The 27,026-nt window shown below is 44.4% G+C and overlaps 1 protein-coding gene across 1 annotated transcript in view; it reads left to right on the top strand.

Moving 5' to 3' along the window:
- The window catches only part of PPFIBP1 (PPFIA binding protein 1), a 2,404,664-nt gene that overhangs the window by 572,739 nt on the left and 1,804,899 nt on the right, over positions 1–27,026 (top strand). Inside the window, exon 8 of the mRNA XM_044082713.1 lies at positions 817–928. Coding sequence (XP_043938648.1) covers positions 817–928 — 112 coding nt within the window. The remainder of the gene's footprint in view (positions 1–816; positions 929–27,026) is intronic.

Raw genomic sequence — 27,026 nt, forward strand, 5'->3', positions numbered from 1 at the left:
AGTAGGAGCAGAACAGCATCTAGGTACTAGTGAACTTTATGAAAAAGGTGGAATGTAATGTGGATGCTATATTTTGCATAATGCATATGGTCTTTAAATCTACACGAACAAATAAGCAGTAATTCGTAATGCAACATATTGCCAGCATGTGGAATAAGTTTTCACTACAGATCAAACAAAGTTCTACTTCGACTACTTCTAAGGCTAGTCATGATGATTGGATGGGTAGACAGAAGTTTACATCAGGCTTACAGTGTATGGCCCTGCCCAATTTGGTCGGTGAGCATGGAATGCTAATAGTCTGGCAAGGACTTCTAAATTTGTCGTCTTAAAAATGTGTACATATGACTAGACATCTCATGGTCCCTACACTTAGTATTGTTCCCACATTCCTCAATGTCAGTGAGATAAACAGTGATGTTTGTCAGTATTGAGTAATGTGCTTTTGGTCAAGACACAAGAACAAGAGTAAAGGAATGTGTAAAGTCAGCTTGTTTGGTGGGTAGTGAGAGATTGTATCACCAAAAACAATGGTAGTAAGGTACATGGAACAAATCACAAGCAGAAACCGATGGAGGAATGCTTCATCCATGCATGTTAAAATAACTGGCCTCAAAGTACTGGTAAACCATCAAAGGTTGTTGCAGTATGTCTTTTTGGAGAACTTTGACAATCTTATTTAGTGTGGTTTTCTTGGAATAAGTTATGGACCAGGCATTCGTTTTGTTTATGCTGACATATTCGACATTATTTGAAAAAGTGTACAAAGGAAATGTAGAAATTCTGTGTATATGAGAATTTCTCTTTGTTTTACAGGATGAACTGAAATCCCTGAAGGATCAGTTAGAACAAAAGGAAGCAGAAGTGAAGAGGCTGACAGAAGAATTTGTTTCAAGGATGCCACTGGATAGTACTGATGGCGAAAAAGGTTAGGGGGTTTAGTTCTAGAGCTGAGGTTTCAGAAGGCTATAGTTTTTTTCTGTTTGTCTAAATGCAAAGTATGAATAGTTAATCAGGTTTTATTTCACTACTTAGGTTTTTTCAAAACACGAACATAATGTACTTCACTGATACACTAGGAATAAAGATTCAGCAATCTTGACACTTTCTAAATGTATTTTTCCGTATCACTGCTCGCCTTGTTTTCCTAGTTTACATTTGCTTTACTTTGATATTGGCCTTAAAAGAGAGTCGAAAACACATCTGACACAGATATCCTTCAGAAGGGTCTCACAGAAACGGATAACTGGTGCCAGAGCCATGGCCTAAAGTTAAACGCCAAGAAATGCATAGTCATACCCTTCGGGAAAAACAAGGTTACCCCTAGCTACCATATAGGTGACAATCCACTGAGCACAGAAGAGGTTATCAGGGATCTGGGGACCCAGGTTGACAGTAACCTTTCGTTTGACACTCACGTTGCTAAAGTCCTCAACTCAGGACTGGCAAGACCAGACAGGAGGAGAAGGAAACCACGCACACCACAAACCCAGTTTCACATAGAACTATCACAACTGCAAAACAAACACATAAACACACAAAGACATACTCGGAGGCACTGATCAAAAATCTACAAAACTACAGAGGTCTCCAAAGCAGACACCCAAGCAACTGCCACCTCAAGACATAAGACATGCAACACATAGTTCTCAAAGTCAGTGTGCTAAACAGTCACAGCCCTTAAGGCCAAACACAATGCCAGACACACTTGTTATAGGTGACTCCATAGTCAGACACACTGACGTCCCACTCACCAGACTGAGCAAGGAAAATATCACAGTAAGCTGCCTGTCAGGCGCTAGAATCCGCCACATAACACAAGCACTCGGGTCACTCCACAGCAAGTACAAGTATGACTCTGAACGACCTGAGACGTACCTCCCTGGACTACATGAAGAGACATAGAGGAGCTCTCAGATTATGTGGCCCAGGCCGGTATGACCCTGACCCTGAGCAGTATCCTACCCTCACCAAGAATGATGCCACAATACAGAGACAAAATGAGCAGCTTTAATAATTGGCTTAATTACTGGTGTCATTCTAAGGGGATCCAATGTCTGTCTGCCTGGGATGACATGCTTGACAAGCCACGCTGCTTCGCAAGGGACGGCTTGCACCTGTCACCCCTGGGCTTCCGGATATTGGCAAAGGCTCTTGCCACCCCATAGTGCCTTTTTAGGCAAGGCTCAAATGATAAACCTACCGCCTTAGAAAACAAAAATGGAGAAAAACTAAGGGTAATACTGCTCAATGCCAGAAGTCAGATCTCAATTGTATCACAAAATATCTGTCCTTTTAAAATAATCATTAACCTATAAAACAGCTTTCTCAATTAAGGATATAATTGTCAACGTAGAATAAAAGGAACATGATCCTTCATTGGTAGCATTGCATCGTCCTATAGGATAATTCATCCTTTCACTAACTTATATTCAAGTTAACCTAAAAATATTCATATTAAATCACATATGGCAAATATCTTTGTTCAGTCTTAATTGTACAAACATTCTTAACAACTTAGGCATCTTAAAATTTGTTATATCAAATTTCGCTAGCATAACTGCTCCTCATTCATATATAATATGATAGATGTTAGACTTTTTAAAAATATATAAAGACGATCAATACTTAATCTCAGGCTGCTAGCAGATAAAAAAACAAATACCCGATCTGTAGCTTTTGTAAACATCAAGATGCATGGGTATGCTTCCAGCGCTTACCATTGAGAATTCTTTCATTAAAATATTAAAACTGTGCATTAGGTTAACATATATATAAATAAATAAATATATATTTTACTTATTTTATAATTATAATTAACACTATACCAATAAGAATAAATAAATGAATGGATAATACTCATGGAATGAATGTCTTTCATAACGTATTTTAACAGAAGAGTTAACAAACAGATTCTGTATTGTATATTATTTTAAAACCATGACATGAACAACTCTATATATATGATCCATCTAGCAACTGTTTCAATTGATGTAACTGATTTCCAATATAAGTTAACTCATAACATCAGTCCCAACTTCAATCAAATAAACTTTCTTAGAATAAAATGTTTCTAAATTCAGTTTTCTTATTGTTCTAGCCACCAAATGAATGATTAACCCAGATAACCACCGTCAGATGAAATATAATGTAATCTGGAGTCATTAATCAAGCCAGCAAAATGTTTCTACAAAGACTCCCTCCATTAACATGTGCATAATGCTGGGTTATGTAATGTACTTGCATTTATTGCACTTAGTACAGGTGATATTGTCACTATATTATGTTTAAATTTGAATTCAGTCATCTCAAAATCTCATCTCAAATCAATATTATATTTTCATGTATTATTCTGTTCGCTCTGACAACCGTGATTTAACAACTTGCTTATTCAACTTGCGAACTAGATAGACTCATTAGATAGACTCATTTTCAATCATTATTTTGTCATAGCCCCTATTAAGGAAAATGTTATGTTATATTAGCTTTTCTTCTTCTTTCTTTCTTGGATCTTGCTTTGGAATCTATATGTCTGTATGCAGTGTGCTGTGTTTTTTCACTATGCATACATGCCTATGCCCTATGCTACTAAACTACTAAAAACTATTCCTCCAGCATTCTTTCTTTTTGAAGTGAAGAGTTAATGGTCCGGGGTCCCTGTTGTATCAAAATAAAGGTTGACAAAAAAAAAGTTGATATATATATTAGTTCCAAAGTGAACTTAAGGGAAGTCAGTGGTAGATTGTAAATAGTTGACAAAACTGTTTAATTCTAGATTGTATAGTCACATTTATCCAGTACCACTACTCCCCCCCCCTTCAGCTGCTGTATAATAATGTTGTCTGTTGTCTTTACTTCCAAAGATTGAAATTCAGCTTTGTGTTCAAATTGCAAAACTTAGTAGTTACATGCTTAGAGGAATAAAATGCATATAAATCATGTTCTTGTGCTCCAAATTGCAAAAAACAAATTTCATTTGTATCTTCCTAGCAAATAAATAAAATCAGATAAGGTATCAGTTAATGATGAGCTGTAGGTTATGTATATGTAGCAAGCCCTATTCAAAATAGATAAAGTCTGTGCAGACAGAGAGCACTAGAACAAATTAAAAAAAACTCTCAGTCAATGTGTGCCCTCTTCTGCTGCCCATACCTGTCCGTTGAGTTTAATGCCAGAAGTCTAAACCTCAAGATGCACGCCCTTGAAGCCCTCCTCAGTATGGAGAACATCGATGTCTGTGCTGTGACTGAAACCTGGTTCAAGGCTCCTGAGAGCACCCCAGCACTATCAGGTTATACCTCATATCATGGTTTCCGGCCCCAAAATCCGGACCGAACCACAAAAGGAGGGGGAGTATCCATATTCATAAAGGATACCCACGCCTCCAGGTTAGTGGCAACGCACGAAGCATCGGAGACCATCCAGGTGCAATTAACCATAGGTAAAACTGCCCTACAGTTTGTAACATGCTACAGACCACCTTCTCAAACTCAGGAAACCCACACAGCCTTCCTGAAGACACTGGAGAGTATGAATGTCTCTCCAAACACCATCATATTGGGTGATTTCAACTACCCAAACATAGACTGGGAACATTACTCAAGCCCCAACACCCTAGCCCAAAGGTTCCTTGAGTTCATAAACTCAAATGCTATGGAACAACTAGTCACCATTCCCACAAGAGGAGAAAATATACTAGACCTGATCATCACAAACATGAGGACAAAATGCTCCACAACGGAAGTATATCCCTCATTGGTGAGATCAGACCATAAATTAATCTCACTGGAGATCCACATCCTGCCCCCACCCCCAGCAAAAAAGACCACAGTGAAGAACTTCTCAAAAGCAAACTTCACACTTCTTAAGACTGGAGTGGTATCCTTCAAGGCCCCTGAGCCAGTGGAAACCACAACCCACGCAGCTGAAACCCTTACAAATGCCTTCTACGAGCACCTCCAGGAATGTATGGATCAAGCAATCCCTAATAAAATCAAGACCGTTTCCACCAAAGGCAGGCGCCCGGTCTGGTGGACCCCAGCCATAAACAAACTCTACAACAAGAGGAGAAAGCTACTACATGACAGAGCAAAATCCCTAAAAGGGAAGGCATCTCTGATCAATACTAGCAAAAACTACGATCACTCATAAAATCATCCAAGGCCAACTTTGAGAGAAAAATCGCTAATGACACAAAAGACAATCATAAAGCCTTCTTTAGCTATGTTAGAAACCTGGGTGGAAACTCCCAGATATGCTCAGAATTAGTCCAAATTGATAAAAAACTCACTGAACCCACAGACATTGCCAACATACTGGCAGACAGGTTCAGTGCAAATTTCTGCCCTCCCTCCCCCCCCAAAAGGAGAAATATCTATCCCACCAGAGTCTAGCCTCCCAAACATCTCAGATGCCCAGGTGAGAGCTGCTCTCTCTAAAGCAAAAAACACAGCATCAATGGGACCGGACGGTGTCCCCGGCTGTGTGCTACACGAACTCAATGAGGAACTAAACCCACACATAAGGCTGCTGTTTAATCTTAGCCTTACTACAGGATACGTACCCAAAGAATGGTGTACGGCAACTGTGGTCCCACTCCTCAAAGACGGTGCTTCTACGGACCCTGGAAATTACCGCCCCATAAGCTTGACGAGCCTTGTCTGCAAAGCTATGGAGAGGATCTTAATGGAACTCATAAATAAAGACATTGGGGACTTACAGACACTGGATCCTACCCAATTTGGCTTTGTCAAGGGCAGATCCTGCCTTTTGAACTTGGTCGACTTTTTCGAAACAGTCACTAAGGCCATTGATGAGGGTAAGGCAGTTCACACAGCCTACCCTGACGTAGCAAAAGCGTTCGACACAATACCCCACTCGGGCATCATAGAAAAGCTCACCAGCTTAGATGTAAATCCATATGTCACAAGATGGGTTGCAAACTGGCTCAAGGACAGAACCCACAGGGTTAGAGTTGCTGGTGCCATGTCAGACTCTAAGCCGGTCACGAGCGGTGTCCCACAGGGCTCAGTCCTGGGCCCCCTCTTGTTCGGCATTTATTTTTCTGAAGTGCAGGCAAACACAGGGTGATTGTGGCTGACAAAATTTGCAGATGACTGCAAACTGGGCACCATAATTGACACTCCATCAGACACAGACATCCTCCAGAGAGGTCTCATAGAAATGGATAACTGGTGCCAGAGCCATGGCCTTAAGCTAAATGCCAAAAATGTATAGTCATACCCTTTGGGAAAAACAAGGTAACCCCTAATTACCACATAAGTGGTAATCCATTAAACACGGAAGAAGTTATCAGGGACCTGGGGACCCAAGTTGACAGTAACCTCTCTTTTGACACTCACATTGCCAAAGTGGTTAGGAAGACCTTCTACATTGCCCACCTGATCATGAAGGGATTCACATCCAGATCAGGAGAGGTCATTGTACCCCTGTACTCTTCACTTATCAGACCAATGATTGAGTACAACGCCCCATTCGAATGTACCTTACCCGACACCTGCAGCAGTTGGAAAGACCCCAAAAGTTCCTCACCAAAAGGATAAAGGGGCTCAAACATATGTCATACGATGCCCGACTGAAGAAACTACAGCTCTATTCAGTCGCATACCGTCTGCTCAGAGGTGATCTGTGCCTGACATACAAGGCCATGTCCAACCCGGAATTAATGGACATGCTCCACCTCAAAAATCCAAATCCACCAGAGCCACGAGAGCAAGAGACTTAAACCTCAACACGGATATAAATAGGACGTGCTGGAGGGACAGATTCATCACCCAGACTCCCTACACTATGGAACAGAATCCCAGTCCATGTGAGGCAGAGCCCCTCACTGACTCTGTTCAAGAGAAATCTTGACGAGTGGATGGGAGATCGTAGGTTTACCCCGGGAATCATCTCTGTATCACTGCTGGACAGAGGCACAGCAAACTAATGGGTATAGTATTCTCATCCTAAGGGATGGTGAAAGCCACACACACTCTGGCTAGGCTTATAAATGCCCTAGGGCAGATAGCCTAGTATGAACCTATGAACCTAAGTAGTTAGGAAGACCTTCTACATTGCCCACCTGATCATGAAGGGATTCACATCTAGATCAAGGGAGGTCATCGTCCCCCTGTACTCATCACTCATCAGACCAATGATTGAGTACAATGCCCCATTCGGAATGTATCTGACCCAACACCTGCAGCAGCCGGAAAGGCCCCAAAAGTTCCTCACCAAAAGGATAAAGGGTCTCAAAAATATGTCTTATGCTGCCCGACTGAAGGAACTCCAGCTCTATTCAGTCGCTTACCGCTTACTCAGAGGTGACCTGTGCCTGACATACAAGGCCATGTCAAACCCAGATTTGATGAACATGCTTCACCTCAAAAAATCTAGATCCCTCAGAACTACAAGGGCGGGAGACTTAAACCTTGACACGGTTATTAATAGGACATGCTGGAGGGACAGATTCATCACCCAGAGACTCCCTATGCTGTGGAACAAAATCCCGGTACATGTGAGGCAGAGCACCTCGCTGGCCTTGTTCAAAAGAAATCTTGACCAATGGATGGGAGATCGCAGATATACCCCAGGGATTACCTCAGTGTCACTGCTTGACAGAGGCATAGCAAAATAATGGGCATAGTTTCCTTCAAACTAAAGGGGTGGCGAAAGCCACAAAACTCTGGGCTAGGCTTATAAATGCCCTTGGGCAGATAGCCTAGTATGAACCTATCAACATGTCAAGCCTCTTTTTCTATTCCCTTGTGTTTGATCTTTCAGCCTTGCTGCTTTGGCTGAGGTGATTCATTCCTCGTACCCGTGTTGCGAGTTATTTATAATACGGCCTTCTTTTGGGTAATTTTGGGGATTTTCCTGTTTTGGTCTAACCTCACTTTTGGGGATTTTCCTGTTTTGGTCTAACCTCACTTTTAGCAGCTAACATGCATGCTTGCAGATGTGAAGATCCTGTATGCCTTCCTGTGTGCACGTGAATGCTTCTGCTTGTGTACTCACTGTCAGTCACTCACTCACTCACTGTCACTCACTCACTCACTGTCAGTCACTCACTCACTGTCACTCACTCACTCACTGTCAGTCACTCACTCACTCACTCACTGTCACTCACTCACTCACTGTCACTCACTCACTGTCAGTCAGTCAGTCACTGTCAGTCAGTCAGTCACAGTCAGTCAGTCAGCCAGTCACACTGTCTCTCTGTTTCAGAAGGATACCATGTGAATAGGGCTTGGCATAGGTGCTGGCATTGCAGCAAGTTTGACTGCCTCTTTCCCCCAGAATGGATGAGCTACCATTGGAAACTTGTTCCCACCCTCCCTTGTTTGCTTATCTGGCACTTGGGTTACTAACCTGTCCTAGGTTGCCTGGGTCAGTCAAGGGCTATGTTCTGTGTCTGGGCTTACCTAATCCTGTCATTTGGTCATAGTCAGAGCTCAGTGCCAGAGAGGTGTGCTTATTCTTGTTTGAAGCACTTTTGATTGGCAGTTTATATTATCACTTTGTTGCCAAGATTTGGTGTGCAAATAATTTTTGTAAATGTGTTTTATGTAATTGTTTGTTTCCTTGTCCATTACATACTGCTGATATGCTTACAGCTTCACTCAGCTGATGATAGGTATCCTTGGTAACTGAGCTCAAGAATCAGTATCTTCACTATCTCTTTTTCCATCTCAACTGGATTCCTTGTCTTTGTAGAATACCCTAGTCCTCTGTTAATGTAATGTACTGATGTTCTGTAGTCCTGTCTCGCCTTCATTCTTACTCTTGGGATCGGAGCTGAACCTCAGCTCCGACTCAGCCATACTGTAGCTCAAAAACTTCTTGTTGGCTCGTGGCTAGGAGATATCCCATCATGCATCACTATTCCCCAGATCTCGTTTGCCGCTTGTTCATCTCAGACGTGATTCTTATTGGCCGTGGCTAAGTGCTATTTTTCAATATTTTTCTTGTCATTGTTGGATAATATTATATTGTCTTGCTAGTTTTGTGTGTTTATTGCAGTCTGTGTTTCAAACTCTTTGCTGCTTATTTTGTTGTGTTTTGTTGTACGTTGTTTGGCCATTCTTCCGTTGGCCTTCTTGGTAACCCTGCATCGCTAATCTCCTGTGCGGCTGCTTTCCCTTTGGGCTAGACCCGTTTAAGTTAGAGGACCTAGTCCTCATTCTGTTGTTGGTCTCCCGTTGGGCTAGGCCCGTTTAAATTAGAGGACCTAGTCCTTGGTTCTGTTTCCTTTTTTCCCTGTGCTAGGCCCGTTTAAATTAGAGCACCTAGTCCTCTGTTTATTCTCATTCCTCTTAGGGCTAGGCCCGTTTAAATTAGAGGACCTAGTCCACTGTTTATCCCTTTCTCTTTCAAATTGTAGTGTGTTGTTTGCGGATTGTGGTTTTTGCATTATGTCTAAAGACACTAAGGATCATAAGCCTTCTGGCTTCAAAAAGTGTACTAAATGTGCCCAGAAGATGTCCTTGACTGATGGGCACAATTTGTGTGTGTACTGTTTGTGGACTCTACACCTCCAAGAGTCTTGCCTGTTTTACCATGCGTTCAGTCCTTGTATTCTTCAGGAGAGGAAGAACAAATTGATATTGAAGGGACTATTAAAACATTTCTTTGAGGAGGAATTGACATCCTCATCGTCCATTTCGAAATCTCCTTCCTCCTCCAAAAAAGACAGACCTAAAACTACAAAAAGGCAGTCCCCCACCCATTCTGTTTCATCAGAGCCACCAGACAAAATTGCTGAAGGGCTACACTCTCATCGGCTCCACTGATTTTGGTGCCAACAGAGGTTAGCTTAGTGGATCCATCATTCTCAGCTCCAGGAACTTCGGAGCCGATAACTGACACTACATCTCAGAGCGGGTCATCTGAGCTTTGACCAGTCACCCCGACTCTTAGGTTGCCTATATTCCAGCGATCTAGGTCTCTCACTCTATCTTCCAGGTCCTCTAGGAGCCTTTCTGATGTGAACGTTGAGAAAGAGTGGTGCGTAGACTGCTTCAGACTTCAGCGCTGGGATATTTGCTTTTGGCTACATCCCAGTCTCTTCTGGAGCCCATTGTGCCCCCACACCCGATAGATGTTCCTCCTCCGAGCCTCTCTTGAGCCTTCGGAGACAGAGGTGTCGGTGCCTCCGGCTGTGGATAGGTCAGTTCCATGTACCTCAGTTGGTCTCTCTGTTCCGATATCTGCTCCGACCCTTTCAGTGCCATCCGTGGGGTCTGTGGTCCTCAGCTCTCCGGTCGGACACTTCAAATCGAACTTCGGTTCCGAGCCTACCTCTCAGTGCTTTGGCCCGGGTGGGCTTGGACCCCATATCACCTTGGACCCATCTCCTCAGCACCAAGGGCTGCCTTTGTATCTTCGGAGCGGAGGGCATCCTTGGAGCCAGGAGGATCGGCCTTCAAGGTGATGAGGAGTGTGCTATCCAGGTCTTCAGCTCCATCCAGAGGTACCGACACTCTTCCCTCTAAGGCGCCAACGTCAGTCTCAGCTCCCTCTCTCTCTCTCAACACAGCAGAGACCCACAGCCTCAGGATACCTCCATGAGTGGTCCCCCAGTCTTCCGAGGTCTCCCCAGAATGCCTGTTTGAGGAGCCACCTAGGAAGAAAACTTGTAAGAGGAAACATGTTGACTCACCTGATGAGCCTATTACATCAGACAGTGACCTCGGAGTCAGAAGGGTCCCTAAGTCATCCTCTGAGGATATCTCATTCGCAGATATCCTTGAGATCCTTAAACAGAGAGGCGTCTGGCCCACCACATCCCCTTCTGATGAGGAGTCAGTGTACCTGAAGGCTTTCAGGTCTCAACCCTCCACCTCTTGGGTGTCTCCTCCTTTCGACAAGCTGCTGGAGTTAGTTAGTCGAAAGGTGTGGGAATCTCCTGATTCTGTGGAATCTGTTCCTAGAAGACCTAATAAATTTTTGTCAGCACCCCTGGACAAGGATTTTCTTACTAAGGGTGTACCAGTAGATGCCATGGTGGTGGCAACAGCCACCAAGAAGGAACTTGCCAAAACTTTCTCCACTGTCCATCCACCGAAAAAGGAGTCTCGAACAATGGATAGGTATGGGAAGTGTGTCTTTTCTTCAGTGGCTTTTACACTTCGATCACTGAACTACCTGTACCATTTCACAAGGCTCCAGAGAGAACTCCTAAAAGAGCTGGGAGATACTCCACAGGATAATGTATCTGATGCGGTATCTCAGAAGGTCAACGCACAGATTTCTACCCTTAATTCTATTGTAAACTCCTCCATGAGGCTGATTTCGTATGCAGTGGATGGAGCGAGTAGGGCAGTGGGTTCAGGAGTCACTCTCAGAAGACACTCCTGGATGCATTTGTGTAATTTTGTGGACGCCTTTAAGTCTACGTTTACCACCGCCCCATTTGATGGATCCTTGTTGTTTGGAACCAAGGTAAAGGACACACTCGCCAGCTGCGAGCAAGAAGGAAAAACCCTGTCTGCCATGGGAGTCCGTTTTTCCTTCTCTTCTAGACCCTATCCCAAAGGGCAGAAGGGCGGGAAAATGTGGTTCAAAAAATCGCAGAGGTATTTTCAGGACGCACAAGGTGATTTCTTCTCCAGAGGTAGAGGAGGAGGAAATAATGGTAGACGCTGTCCTAGAGGTAGAGAAGGCCCACAGAACCAGGGAGACTGCGATTCCTTTTGTGGTCGTCCCTATCAGCGCTCCTGAAAGGAGGCCCGACTGCGTGTCTTTGGAGCCAGTCGGGGGTCGTATTTCTTTATACCCAGAAGCCTGGCACGACATCACTCAAGGCAAGTGGGTATTAAAGATAATTACTAGAGGTTACGATATTCCCTTCTCTTCTCCACCCCTTCAGACCAGACGAATACCAGATGGTGCCACCCAATCACAGGGATTCAGCAACTCTAGAAATCCAAAAGTTGCTGGTGAAGAGAGTCATCCAGCCCGTCCCCGCAGACCAAGTAGGATTAGGGACTTACTCCAGATTCTTTTTGGTGCCAAAAAGAACAGGAGACATGAGACCCATTCTGGATGTCAGCAAATTGAACGAATCTGTACAGAAGTCCAAGTTCCGAATGGTCACCTTACAGTCAATTCTCCCGTTGTTAGGGAAAGACATTTGGATGTGCTCCATAGATCTTCAAGATGCTTACTACCACATCAAAATGGACAGGGCATCGGGGAATCACTTACGCTTCCAGCTGAGAGCCAGTCATTATCAGTTCCGCGCCCTGCCCTTTGGTCTCACCACATCCCACAGGGTGTTCACCAAATGTATGGCAGTGGTTACGGCTCACTTGAGACGTCACGGAGTCCAAGTGTTTCCATATCTGGACAACTGGCTCCCGACTGCCACCCCCAGGCATCTACTGTTACAGGCCAAGGATGCTACCATTTCAACTTGCCTGCAGTTAGCAATTACAGTAAATTGGCAAAAACCTGCATTGTCGCCCTCTCAGCATGTGAGTTTTATTGGCGCCGAAATAGACAGTCTCAATGAGTGCTTACCTTACCATGTAAAGAATTCAGTGTCTAAGGGAACAAGTCTTGAACTTCCACTAAGAAAAGTCAAAGCAAAGGTGGTGCTCAAGCTATTGGGGACCATGGCTTCCAACATAACACTAGTTCCATTAGCCAGATTGCACATGAGGGTCCTGCAGTGGTTACTTTTTGCCCAGTGTTCACTGCAGTACCTTCCTCGGTCTCACCCCATCCTGACAACAAATTTGTGCAAACAGGATCTTTTTTGGTGGACCCAGACCAGCAATCTAAACACAGGCAGATCATTTGTTCCTTCCCTCCAGTTGCCACTGTGACCACGATTGCCTCCCAGATATTGTGGGGGGGCATTATCTAAGGAGAACAGTCCAAGGCACATGGCAAGATCACGAGGCTCATTTGCATATCAACGTCTTGGAGATGAGAGCAGTGCCTCTAGCGTTGCAAGCAATTCACAGCTTTCTCCCTCTAGGGACGATTGCAGTCCACTCGGACAACACTTTTGTGGTATTGTACCTAATAAACAAGGCGGAACCAAATCTTACCCCCTCTGCAGAGAAGCCCTACGAGTATGGGAGTGGGCGGTGTCTTCCCAGCGCTTTCTGATAGCAACACACATCCCGGGGAAATCCAGTGTCATAACCGACAGGCTCAGCAGGGCTATTCTGATGCCTCATGAGTGGTCGCTGAACATATACATTGTGCAAAAAATTTTTCGCAAATGGGGTCAGCCTTGCTACAAACTCTTTGCCACCCCTCTCAATGCCAAATGCAGCAGCTACTTTACCCTGATTCCCCTGGAAGGGGAAGCACCAAGAGACGCACTCGTTCACAATTGGCCCTTGGAACTTCTCTATGCTTTCCCTCCCTTCCCCCTCATATCGAAGGTAATTCAGAAAGCAATATCCTCGGGAAGCAGAATGATCCTAATTGCTCCTTACTGGCCTCAACAGATTTTGTTTCCCTTCCTCAGACGTCACCTAAGGGATGAACCGTGGACTCTGGATCCAGTGCCAGATTTACTGACACACAAGTCAGGGACATTCCATCCCTCTTTCCACACCCTCAACTTGACAGCTTGGCTGCTCCAGTTCCATCCCTAGTCAGGCTTCATGACTTTTCTCCCGAGGTTGTACACATCCTGTCATCTTCTCACAAACCTTCTACCAGGAAGATTTATACCAGTAAATGGAAGAGATTCTTCTTTTGGGCCCGTGAGAGAAACCTTGATCCATACACAGCTCCCATTTCTGCCATTTTAGACTTCCTCTTGCAGTTATTCAACCAAGGCTCAGCAGTGGCAACTGTCAAAGTCCAGTTGGCAGCCATTTCCACCTTTCATGTTGCTAACGAACCTAATATTATGGCTCATAGACTTTGTAGAGCCTTTCTCAAAGGGGCCATTTTGCTAAGACCCCCAGTCATGGATCCCGTGGCTCCATGGGATTTGAACTTTGTTCTCCATAAACCTATGTCAAGTCCTGTCAAACCTTCAGCAACATGTGACCTCAAGTTTTTAACTTGGAAAACTATATTTTTAGTGGCCATCACTCCTGCAAGAAGGGTCTCTGAGCTGCAAGCTCTTTCCATTAAGCCCCCTTATTTGGTATTTCCTAAAGATAGGGTCTCTGCAGACAAAACCCTTCCTTTATTCCTAAGGTTTCTTCTCAGGCTAACATTAATCAGGCTACTGAGCTGCCTGTGTTTTTCTCCAAGTTTTCTAACAAGGCAGAATACAAATTCCACCAATTGGATGTGCATAGACAATTGTGTTTTTATTTGGACAGAACTAAAGGTTTCAGAAGGTCAGATCAGTTGTCTCCTTTTCGGACTCTAAGAGGGGTCTTCCAGTTTCTAAAGTCACTCCATCTCACTGGATTTCCAGTTGTATTTCATTTATCTATTCTTCCTGTGGTAAAGATCTTCCTTTCATGGTGAAAGCTCATTTTACCAGGTATTTGTCTACCTCGGTAGCCATTCAGGCTAGAATCCCAATAGACAACATTTGTGCTGCAGTAACATGGGCTTCACTTCACACATTCATTACTCACTACAAATTGGATATGGCTTCAAGGAGCAGATCTTCCTTTGGTTCCACAGTACTCAGCCGCATTTTCCAATGAGCCACCCAAGATGAAGGTGCTAGGGACGCTGTCCCAAGAGTAAGAATGAAGGCGAGATAGGACTACAGAACATAAAGAAGTTATGACCTTACCATAAAGTTCGATGTTTGTAGTCCATCTCTCCCTTCTTTCTTACGTACTCGCCCTCCTGCCCCCTCCTTGAGGACCTGGGGGTAGAGTGCCTACTGTTTTTTTCTTAGTCCTTTCGATTTGGTTTGTTCTTTCTCTGTATTTTGTCCTTGCAGCAAACGAGATTTGGGGAATAGTAGTGATGCATGACAAGATACTTCCTAGCCACATGCCAACAAGAAGTTTTTGAGCTACAGTATGGCCGAGTAAGAATAAAGGGCGAGATGGACTGCAAACAACGAACGTTATGGTAAGGACATAACTTATTTTCTTTTTTGTCATGTTGTAGTGTGGAATTTAATTGTGGTATCTTAAACAGCTGTGCATTAGAGATATGAATTTAGAAATTACAAGGTCTGCACATATGAAATTAGATCTTCATGTTTCGCTGTTGCAGTCATCACATTTGGGTTATCTGCTTGCAGTAGCCCTCAGTCGGCTTGATTATCAAAGTCTTGGGTCCTGCGTCAGTTGCTGTCTCATCTTCCATGACGTCAGGTAGTCAGGGGTATAAAGCATGCAGCTGACGCCATTACATCAGTCTTTCTTGCCGTGCTTTGCCCGATGCAGAAGCAGATGTTCTTCGTGTTTCACTGTTGCAGTCATTACATTTGGGTAATCTGCTGGCAGGTTGCCCTCAGTCGGCCTGAATTTCAAAGTTTTGGGTCCTGCGTCAGTTGCTGTCTTCTCTTCCTTGACATCAGGTCATCAGGGGTATAAAACATGCAGCCGACGCCATTTTCTTTAGTCTTTCTTGCCACTCTGTGCCCAAAGCAGAAGCATTTCGCAAGTGTCGGTCGGCCGACTACTGAAATATTTGAGTTTGAGTTTCAGAACCGAAGTCTTCACTAAAGCTAAGTACCCCTTTGGGGAAACTTTTTACCGATGTCATAAAAAGTTAATTGTATTACTTGTGGGAAGAAAATGCCTTATAAGGATTTCCATTTATACTGGATTCCTTCCCTAGGCCCTGATCACAACGTGCCTGGCTGTCGGTTTTGTGCTAGATTTAACCAACGCACTATTAAGTGTCATTATATTTTTTGCATCAAAGTATTTTGAAAACAGATTTAACTACCCAGAAATGTCATCTGATAGCAATCCGACTACCAGAGTACATAAAAAAAGCAAAGAAAAGGACAGAGAAAAGCAGTCGAGATCCAAAACCGACGACAAAGCTTCTCCTAAGCCAGTCACTGGTTCGCCGTTACTCAGTGAGGCACCTTCGCAGCCCCTGATACCCACTACCTTCGAGTCTCAGGCCTCTACCGACATCCATGTGGAGTCCAGCATTGCACAAGATACTCAAGGTATTGAACCGACTGATGTATCTCCCTCGGATGGGTCTGGAGCCGCTGAGCAGGCACCGGCTTCTGCGGGTGTATTCAGACCTCAACATTTGTACATCAAACCAATGACAGCTGCAAAACCAAAGACAAAAGCAACTTCTAAAACTAAAAAACCGACGCATGAGCCATGTGCACAGGCCTCCATGCCTAAAAAAACAGATGATCAAAATAGCTGAAGACCTCATTACCTTGATCAGGGGTACCCATCCCCTTCCAGATAAGAGGCCTAGGCAAGACACTGATTATGAATCTTCAGATCAGGTTTCTATTTCTTATTCCTCTTGTGATCAGGAATTATCTTTACCTCCCTATGAGGATTCTGATGCTGAGGAGTCTATTCCATCTGCATCTCCTCCTGAAAATTATTCATTTGGAGAAACCTTGCATACTTTGAGGGAGCATTTTCACTGGGAAAGTCAAGACTTCTCAGAATCAAAAACGAGGCTCAGGGATTTCCTTCTCCCTCAGCAGCACAAGCCTTTAGCCATTCCCCCTGTTTTAGACATTGTGGATGATGTGTTTTCGGAGTCAAGCTTGACCCCTGACTCCTTACCTCCGGCTCCCAGTAAGCCTGGCAGATATTACAGGGTTCCTGACTCACATACATTTTTATTTAGAAACCCTGCTGCTGATCTGAAACTATTTCACAGGGTCCAAAGGGAGTTAAGGCCTCAACAGCAAAAAACCCTACCCCCTCTGACAGGGATTCAAGGGCACTGGACAGATGGGGAAAAAATCTGCAACCTTGGCAATCAGGGCCTTTAACTGTCTATTTCATATGCTTAAGTACCAACAACATGTTATGGGATTGCTGAAACAGAAAATGATGTTGATTCAGAATGTGCAGAAAATAAAGAATTGCAAGAATTATTGCATGCAGCTGAAAAAGTTGGAAAGCATACTTTGCAATGTGGTTTTGATTCTTTGGAGGCCTCCTGCAGGGCCGCAGTTACTGGATCTGTGATTAGGAGGCATGCCTGGTTAAAGGAACAACATTTGCCTGACCATGTTAAAGCTAAATTGCTAGATGCACCTTTACAGCATGATTCTGTTTGGTATTATGGCAGAAGAGGTTTTAAAGAAAAATGGAAGACAAAGCTAAGTCTATGCAAACTGTTAAAGACTTTTTACAAGTGCAGCCACCCAGATTCAGTAGACACTGGCCTACAAAAAATTGGTCCTTTCCTGTGTCAGAAAGAGCTCAGAGGGGCAAATCCAGACGCCCTAAGGGTTCCAGATAACCAGGCGCAAGACTCATACAGGTCAAAGCAATGGGGCGCATCCACCTCCAAATCTGGAGGAGGTAAAGTGCAAACCTACAGAAAGCAATCCCAATGACTTCCCTCTGCCTACACCAAGTACTTATCTTTTGGCAGCACCCATAGGGGGAAAATTAGCACTTTTTGCTCAAAATTGGCAGTTAATAACCCTGGACAAGTGGGTACTAAACATCGTATCACAGGGATAGAGATTCCATTTCCACACTCTGCCAGTGACAAATGGCTGCCCAGATCTGCCAAAAAATCAATAGGCAGAGGCACAGAAACAGGTTACGCCCCTCGTGGATATGGGGGCCATTCAAACAGTACCAGAACAGGAAAAAGGACAAGGTTTTTACTCAAGACTGTTCTTGGTACCCAGAAAAGGACAAGGTCTGGCGGCCAATACTGGATTTATCGATTTTGAATACATACCTGGACATTCCAAAATTCAAAATGCTCACTTTGCAGTAGCTTCTGCCCATGCTGGGCAAGAATGCTTGGCTGGTGACTTTAGACCTAAAAGAGGCATAACTGCATGTCCCAATAAGACAGTCATGCAGAAGATGCCTCGGATTCAAGGCTGGCTTAATGCATTACCAATTCTCTGCATTGCCATTTGGCTTATCTACTGTGCCCAGGGTCTTTACAAAGTGCCTAGCACTAGTTATTGCATTTTGCAGACAAAGAAGTATACAAATATATCCTTACTTGGATGACTGTCTCATTCAAGCAGAGAACAAGGACACTCTTCTACAACACCTGGCATTTGTGAAAAGGCTTCTAACATGCCTAGGGTACACAATAAATGAAAAGAAATCACAACTGGTACCCTCTCAAAAGATAACATTCCTGGGTGCAAGCTTGAATACAGCTGCCCAGATGGCTTACCTCACGCCAGACAAACAAAGGCAACTGACTACTTACTTCAAACTGATGGCAACAGAAACCCAGTCTTCTGCAAGACAAATTCTGCAAGCTGTGGCCAAATTGAAACTTCAGTGGTACCTAAAAAGTTTATGGAGTCAACATTCGCACAGTCTGGAAACAATAATTCCTTTTATTCCCTGCCTGCAACAGGAGTTTCTATGGTGGGCAGAGGCCTGTCACCAAAACATAGGACGGCCCCTCACTCTACCTCCTGCAAGCCAAACCTTAACAGACGCATCAGATTATGCCTGGGGGGGCCCACATGGCAGGAAGATGCATACAGGGCATATGGGCACCAAAACAAATGCATCTACATATCAACTAGAAAGAGATGCTAGCTGTTCAAAATGCCCTAACAGCCTTCAAGGACTTACTTCATCCAGGACAACTACTGATAAAGACTGACAACACCACAGTCATGTGGTATATGAACAAGCAAGGGGGCTCACACTCATAACCCCTTTGCAGATTAGCCATGGCACTGTGGGACACAGCTTTGCCCTACCAAATACGTCTTCAAGCTCAATTCCTGCCAGGAAAACAAAACACTCTGGCAGATGATTTAAGCAGAAACCCTATGGATCCTCACAACTGGAAACTAAATCCACAAGTCTTCAGCATGATAAAAGAGAAATGGGGGAGCCCAGACATAGATCTATTTGCCTCTCCTCAGAATTATCAATTGAAAAGATTCTGCACAAGGACTTGTCACAAACAAGCATGGAAAGTGGACGCCCTATCCTTCAGTTGGAAAAACCTATCCGTTTACGCCTTTCCTCCTCTGCCTCTTCTACCCATGGTCCTCCTAAAAGTCAGACAAGAGAAGCCGAAGATGATATTAATTGCTCCGGACTGGCCTCCCCAATACTGGTACCCAATCCTAAGGAACTTGTCTCAATACCCAGCTTGGACCTTACCTCAAAGACCACAACTACTGACCCAGAAAAACAATCAGATCCTGCACAATCAACTACAGACCCTGAACCTGGCAACATGGCTAATCATGTAATCATACAAACGACACCTCTCAGTAAAGCTGTGATGGATGTCATTTTGGAAGCCAGAAGGCCTTGTACTAGAAAATCTTACACTGACAAATGGAAGAGATTCTGTGCTTGGAATCAAGCACAAGGAACTGATAGAGCAGAACCACATATTCCTCAGATATTACAAAACTTAACTGAGATGCTTGACAAAGGCCTATCTTTCTCATCAATCAAGATCCATGCCTCTGCCATTTCGGCTCATTACAATACAGAGCCACCCATCTTTTCTCATCCTTTACTGAAGCAGTATCTTAGAGGAGCCAAAAATGTATGGCTTCCTAGAAAATCACTATTACCTGCATGGGACCTCAATTATGTGTTGGAAAAGCTCACCCTGCCTCCATTTGAACCAGCTGCTACCGCTGATATAAAGTTCTTATGGAAAACAGCTCTGCTACTAGCAATTACTTCAGCAAGAAGAGTTTCAGAGCTACAGGCAGTCATGGCTGTTAAGCCTTTTATCATACTTTACCCAGACAGGGTGCCTCTGAGGACAAATCCTACTTTTATGCCTAAGGTGGTTTTCAATGTGGCTCTTAATCAAACAGTTCATCTGCCAACCTTTTATCCAAATCGGCAGAACAAGGGGGAGAGAGTTCTGCTTTCCTTGGACGTACACAGACAGCTAAGATTCTACTTAAGCAGGACTAAAGCTCTAAGAAAAACTGAGCAATTACTAGTGGCATATGCTGTAGGATCAGAAGGCAAGGCTATTTCAAAGCAGACAGTTTTAAAGTGGATAAGCCACTGCATCCGTTTCTGCTATTTACACCATGGTAAACCTGTGCCCAAGGGCATTAGGTCTCATTCCACCAGAGCTGCAGCTACTTCAGCAGCCTTTCTCAGGGGAGTACCAACCAAAGACATTCTAGAGGTTGCTACTTGGAGTTCTGTTCACACCTTTACAAGGCATTACCATTTGCCTCTCTGCTCTTAAGTCCAGGGCAGGCTTTGCCACTGCAGAGCTGCAGGGCCTTATAGCCGCACCTAATGCTATTTAGCTCCAGCCTCCCAATCATAGCTTTGCGATTCTACACTAAGAACATAGTACAGTTGTGTACACTTACCATAAATGTAGATGTTCGAGTGTATTCACTGTTGCAGTCCAGGATACCCTTCCACCATCCCCCTGTCATTCTACAGTTTATCTCTCCTTCTCTATCCTCTACAACCTATGTGTGGTGTATTTGCTTGTAGATGAAGGTAATGTTTATATTGATGCATGTATATATATTTATGTATAATATTGTTACCTTTTTGGGGGCACCTGACATCGGGGCAAGAAAAACTAAAGAAAATGGTGTCTGCTGCATGTTTTATACCCCTGACGACCTGATGTCATGGAAGAGAAGACAGCAACTGACGCAGGACCCAAGACTTTGGAATTCATGCCGACTGAGGGCAACCTGCCAGCAGATTACCCAAATGTAATGACTGCAACAGTGAATACACTTGAACATCTACATTTATGGTAAGTGTACACAACTGTACTTTCGCAAGTGCTGGTCGGACTCCTGAAATTTTCATTTGAGTTTCAGAACCGAAGTCTTCAACTAAAGCTAAGTACCCCATTGGGGAAACTTTTTCTTGCTGTAAACTGATGTCAGTAAAAGTCAATAATTGTATTTCTTGTGGAAAGCAAATACCTCACAAAGATTTTCATTCGTACTGTATTCTTGCCTAGGCCCTGACCACGACATAACTTGTCGGTTTTGTGCCTTATTTAAGCAACAAACTATTCGTCGTCGGTATATTTACGATTTTAAATATTTTGGCACTTAGTTCAATTATCCAGATATGTCTTCGGTAAGCCATCCGACTACCGACATTCCGAAAAAATTGCATAGATGAAGTCAGAGACAGGCCGCCTAGGTCCAAAGCTGCTGACAACGCTTCTCCTAAGCCAGTCGCCAGTTTGCCGGTACTCGAAGTGGTTTTGCAGCCCCTAATACTCACTACTTCAGATTCGCTGCCTCTGCTGAGACCCATTCGAAGGTATGCCACGAGATGCTTCAACTGTGGAACCTGCGGATGGTTCTGGAGCCGCTGTGCAGGCAGCAGCTTCTGAGGGTGTATTCAGGCCTACGGACTTGCATATTAAACCAACGCCATTTTCTTCAAGGCCTAAAACTCGAACCATGCCTAGAAAACCGACGCCCAAACTGCAAGGTCAGGCCTCTATGCCTAAAAAACAAATAAGAATGGCTGAAGACCTTATTATTTTAATCAGGAGAAGCCAGCCTTCCCCCTCTGAGACCTAGGACTGAATTTGCTTATGATACTTTTGACCAGGATTCTGAAATTTCTGTTTCCTCTGATGACCAGGATTTACCCTCATCTACCTATGAGGATTCTGATGCAGAGGACTCTATTCCCTCTGCTCCCCCCCCCCCCCCCAGAGGATTTGTCTTTTGGTGAAACCCTGCATACTCTTAGGGAGCACTTTCGCTGGGAAAGTCAGGATTACTTTTATTCTAAAAAGAGGCTTAGGGATTTCTTGCTCCTGCCCCAACACAGGCCTTTAGCTATCCCTCCTGTACTAGACATTGTTGATGATGCCTTTTCGGAATCTAGCTTAGTCCCTGACTCTCTACCTCCAGCTCCCAGAAAACCTGATAGATATCACAGGGTTCCTGACTCTCACAAGTTCCTTTTTTAAAAATCCTACTGCGGATCCCGAGACCATTTCACAGGGACCCAAGGGCATTAAGGCTACTACTGCCAAAAATCCTACCCCCTCTGGTAGAGATTCCAGGGAGCTGGATAGATGGAGTAAGAACGTATACACTTCTGCAACTTTGGCCATTAGGGCTTTAAACTGCCAGTTTCATATGTTAAAGTATCAGTAGCATATTATTGGATTGCTTAAACAGAAAATTATGTTGATTCCTGACTGTGCTGAAAATAAGGATTTACAGGATTTAATGCATTCTGCTGAACATGTTGGAAAGCATACTTTGCAATGTGGTTTTGTTTCACTAGAGGCATCTTGTAGGGCTGCTGTCACTGGGTCTGTACTTAGAAGGCATGCTTGGCTCAAGGAGAAATTTTTGCCAGATCATGTTAAAGCCAAATTGCTGGATGCTCCCTTAAATCAGGACCGCCTGTTTGCAACAAAGCAGAAGAAGTTCTTAAAAAGATGGAGAAAAAAGCTAAGTCTATTCAAACTGTTAAAGATTTCCTACAAGTACAGCCTCCAAGATTTAGTAGGCATTAGCTCTCTAAGAATTGGTCTTTTCTTGCCTCTTCCAGGCCTTCTCAGTCCAAACCCAGAACCAGCAGAACACCCAGGCTTCAATCCCAGGGTACGGACAGGACTAAGCAGTGGGGGGCTCCCACTTCCAAATCAGGGAGTAGTAAGACTCCCCCCTGTGGTAAACTGTCTCAATGACTTAACTGTAAATCTTCCATGCACTTCTCAACTGACTGCTCCTTTAGGGGGAAAGATTGCTCTGCAGGCAAAAAGCTGGGAACTCATTACCCAGGACAAATGAGTTTTAAATATAGTTTCCCAAGGATACAGATTTCACTTTCACACATTACCAACCCCAAATGGTTGGCCAGATCTACCCCCAAATCAGAGGCTCTAAAGCGAGTACTTTCTCTCTTAAGCATAAAGGCTATTCAAACTGTACCAGAAGAGAAAAAGGGACAAGGTTTCTACTCAAAACTTTTCCTGGTACCCAGAAAAGACAACTCATGGCATCCTATCCTGGACCGTTTTATCTTAAACACCTTTTTGGTGATTCCAAAATTCAAGATGCTAACTCTTCACCAGTTACTTCTTATTCTAGGCAGAGATGCCTGGTTGGCAGCACTGGATTTAAAGGAAGCCTACCTGCACATCCCAATTAGGGAATCTTGCAGAAGATACCTACGCTTCAAAGCAGGCTAAGTTGGCTATCCGTTCTCTGCACTGTCCTTTGGCTTGTCTACTGCTACCAGGGTATTCACAAAGTGCCTAGCTCCAGTCATTGCATTTTGCAGGCAAAGAAATCTCCAAATATACCCATACATGGATGATTGCCTAATTCAGGCAGAAAGCTAAGACATACTTTTGAAACATCTGGCATTTGTACAAAAGGTGCTAACCTGTCTGGGGTACACCATAACCGATAAGAAATGACATCTGGTACCCTGTCAAATTATATTCCTGGGAGCAAGCTTGAACACAACTTCCCAGATGGCCTAACTCACGCCAGAGAAACAGATTCATTTGACAGCTTACTTCAAACTAATGGTCACAAAAACTTTGCTGCCTACAAGGCAAATACTGCAAGCCGTGGGGTTCATGGCATCCTGCATTCTACTAATTCCATATGCAAGACTGTATATGAGGAAAAGTACAGATGTCCTTCAAGGATGCATCTGCAGTCCTAACAAATGGGTTGTCCTGGCCTCAGGCAGCCCTTCGGTCGGCCGGATTCCAAAGTCTGGGTCTGGCCTCGGCTGATGTCGCACTCCACCCGACGTCATAGCTGCAGTTCAGCGGGTATAAAGGCATCAGCCGACGCCATTTTCCTCAGTCTTTCTTGCCGCATGGCGCCCGAAGCAGAAGCTGTTCGCAAGTGCCGGTCGGTCAGAACCAGAGATTGCTACTACCGAAGACTTCTAAAAAGCTAAGTACCCCATTGGGGACTCTTTCTTGCCTCAGCCGATGTCAGAAAAAGTGAATAACTGTTTAACTTGTGGGAAACAAATACCTCATAAAGATTTCCACTCTTACTGCCTACCTTGTTTAGGCCCAGACCACGACGTATCAGCTTGTCTAGCCTGTGCTTCCTTCAACCGACGAACACTTAGACGTCGGTCGGAGTTTGCAGAGGAGTTTTTCGGCTCCGCTTTTGCTTATATCATGCCGTCTGAGACTCCGACTTCACATTTAGCTAAAAAGCGTAAGGAAAAGGACCGACACTCGCGGTCCGGGTTAAGCCAACCGCGAGTGTCTCGGTTTCGGCTGAAGCCGAGTCCGCGGTTCTTCCTTCGGCCGAAAGCATGCCTCCTTCTACCGAGGCCTCTTCCAGCATGGCTGAATCTGCTACTGAAAATCCACCTGCTCTTATAGTTTCTCAGGATTTATCAGATACTATCCCCTTAGATGTATCTACTCCTGCACGTGGAGCTGCTAGGCCCCCTGCATCCATGTCAGTTAAGGCTTTTGCCAGGGCTAAAGCAGCTAAATCTTCAAAGGCCGTGCCTACTAAAGCCCTCTCTCACAGGCCTAGCTCTAGTTCTCAAATGCATAGTCTAGCAGAGGATCTCATTTCTTTGATCAGGGAACCCAGTCTCACCCTGACAGGGCCTCTCACCCACCTCCAGAGAAGAGGCTTAGAGCAGAGCCCCCTGAGCCAGTTTCTTCAGATTATTCCTCTGATGATTCAGAAAATACAAATCCTCCAGAGGGCCCTTATTCTCCATATGAAGACTCTGATGCAGAGGATTCCATACCTTCAGCCTCTCCTCCTGAGGAATTTTCTTTTGGGGAAACCTTGCATGCTATGAGGGAACAATTTCAATGGCAGGGCCAGGATTTTTCAGACTCTAGGAAAAGGCTTAGGACCTTTTTACATTTACCACAGCATAGGCCTTTAGCTATTCCTCCAGTACTTACAGTTGTGGATGATGCATTTAATGATGCTTGTACTGCCCCTGACTCACTGCCTCCGCCCCCTGCTAAGCCCGACAGATACTACAGCATTCCGGACACACATTATCATTTGTATAAGGCTCCTATTGCAGATCCTGAAACTATTTCACAGGGCCCCAAAGCTGTAGCAGCTGCCTCTGCCAAAAACTGCCCTCTGAAAGAGAATCTAGGGCATTGGAGAGATGGGGTAAAAAAGTTTATACTTCTGCTACTCTTTCGGCTAGGGCCTTAAACTGTCAATTCCACATGATTCAGTATCAGGAATTTCTGTTAGAGCAGCTCACTAAAAAACTGTCCTCGCCTGAACCTTTAGACCGTAAGTCCCTTCAGGATTTGGTGCATAACACTCAGCAGGTCAGTAATCATTCCTTAAAATGCGGCTATGATGCACTGGAGGCTTCCTTTAGATCAGCTATGACTGGTACAGTGATCAGAAGGCATGCATGGTTAAAAGAGCAATCCTTACCAGACCATGTAAAGTCAAAGCTTCTAGATGCTCCCATGGAAAAGAACAGTTTGTTTGGTTCTCCTGCACAGTAAGTGTTGAAGAAGGTGGAAGAAAAAGCTAAATCTGTCCAGACAGTCAAGGATTTCTTACAGGTCCAGCCTCCGAGGTTTAGTAGGAACTGGCCTTCCAAGAATTGGTCCTTTCCAGACACCACCAGAGCACAGAGAAGCAGAAATAGACACCTTAGAGGCAGAGGTCAATCCAGAGGTGCCTACAGGGGACGTCAGTGGCAGCCTAACAGCCAGAGAACTACTGCCACAGATCCAGCCACTACCACTTCTACAGGACAATCACAGTGACTTGGCTCTGAAACCGCCTACCAGGGAACAACTGGCAGCACCCTTAGGCGGAAAATTAGCCTTATTTTCAGTAAATTGGCATTACATTACAGGAGACAAATGGATTTTACAGACAATAGACAAAGGCTACAGGTTTCACTTCCATACTCTTCCAAGGAAGAGAGGAATGCCAAACCTACCTCCAAACCAAAGGACAAGCTCTACAGCAAATAGACCACTTACTAAGGATGAGAGCTATAGAAAAGGTACGGCTATGGAACAAGGACAAGGATTTTATTCAAGGCTTTTCCTAGTACCAAGAAAGGAAAGCCAATGGAGACCTATCCTCGACCTGTCCGCTCTAAACACATATCTCATTGTTCCAAAATTCAAAATGCTGACCCTACAGCAACTTCTTCCCATGCTGGGCAAGGAGTCTTGGCTGGTGACTCTGGATCTCAAGGAGGCATACCTGCACGTCCCCATACGACCAAATTGCAGAAGATACCTCAGATTTCTTGCAGGATCAGAGCATTATCAATTCTCAGCATTGCCTTTTGGCTTATCTACTGTGCCCAGAGTATTCACGAAATGCCTGGCATAAGTAATTGCTCATTGCAGGCTTCAGGGAATTCAAATTTATCCATACCTGGACGACTGCCTGCTACAAGCGGACGGCAAAGACAAATTAACAAAAGATTTGAAAAAGGTTATTCACCTGCTGCAAGCCCTGGGATACATAGTCAACACAAAAAAGTCAAGGCTGATACCATCCCAAAGGATAACCTTCCTGGGTGCAGAACTGGACACATCAAACCAGATGGCATTCCTCACAGCAGAAAAACAGAAGCAGCTACCACTCTATTTCATGGCATTAACAACGCAGAACCAGCTTACAGCAAGGAAAATCCTGCAAGCCCTGGGTTACATGGCATCCTGCATAATATCAATTCCACATGTCAGACTACATATGAGGAAGTTGCAATGGTACCTGAGGAATTTATGGTCTCAGCACAAGCACAGCCTAGAAACCCAAATTCCAATAATTCCATACCTGAAGCAAGAATTCCAGTGGTGGGCCCAGGCCTGTCAATTGAACAAAGGACAGCCCTTCCACAGGCCTCACCCAAGCCAGACTATCACCACAGACGCCTCAGACCTCGGTTGGGGGGCACACATGGTGGACAAGTGCATACAAGGCTTATGGACTCAAGACCAGATGAACCTACACATAAATC

The sequence above is a fragment of the Protopterus annectens genome, chromosome 9.part0, assembly GCF_019279795.1.
Source record: "Protopterus annectens isolate FY-2018-M chromosome 9.part0, PAN1.0, whole genome shotgun sequence".
Lineage (NCBI taxonomy): Eukaryota > Metazoa > Chordata > Ceratodontiformes > Protopteridae > Protopterus > Protopterus annectens.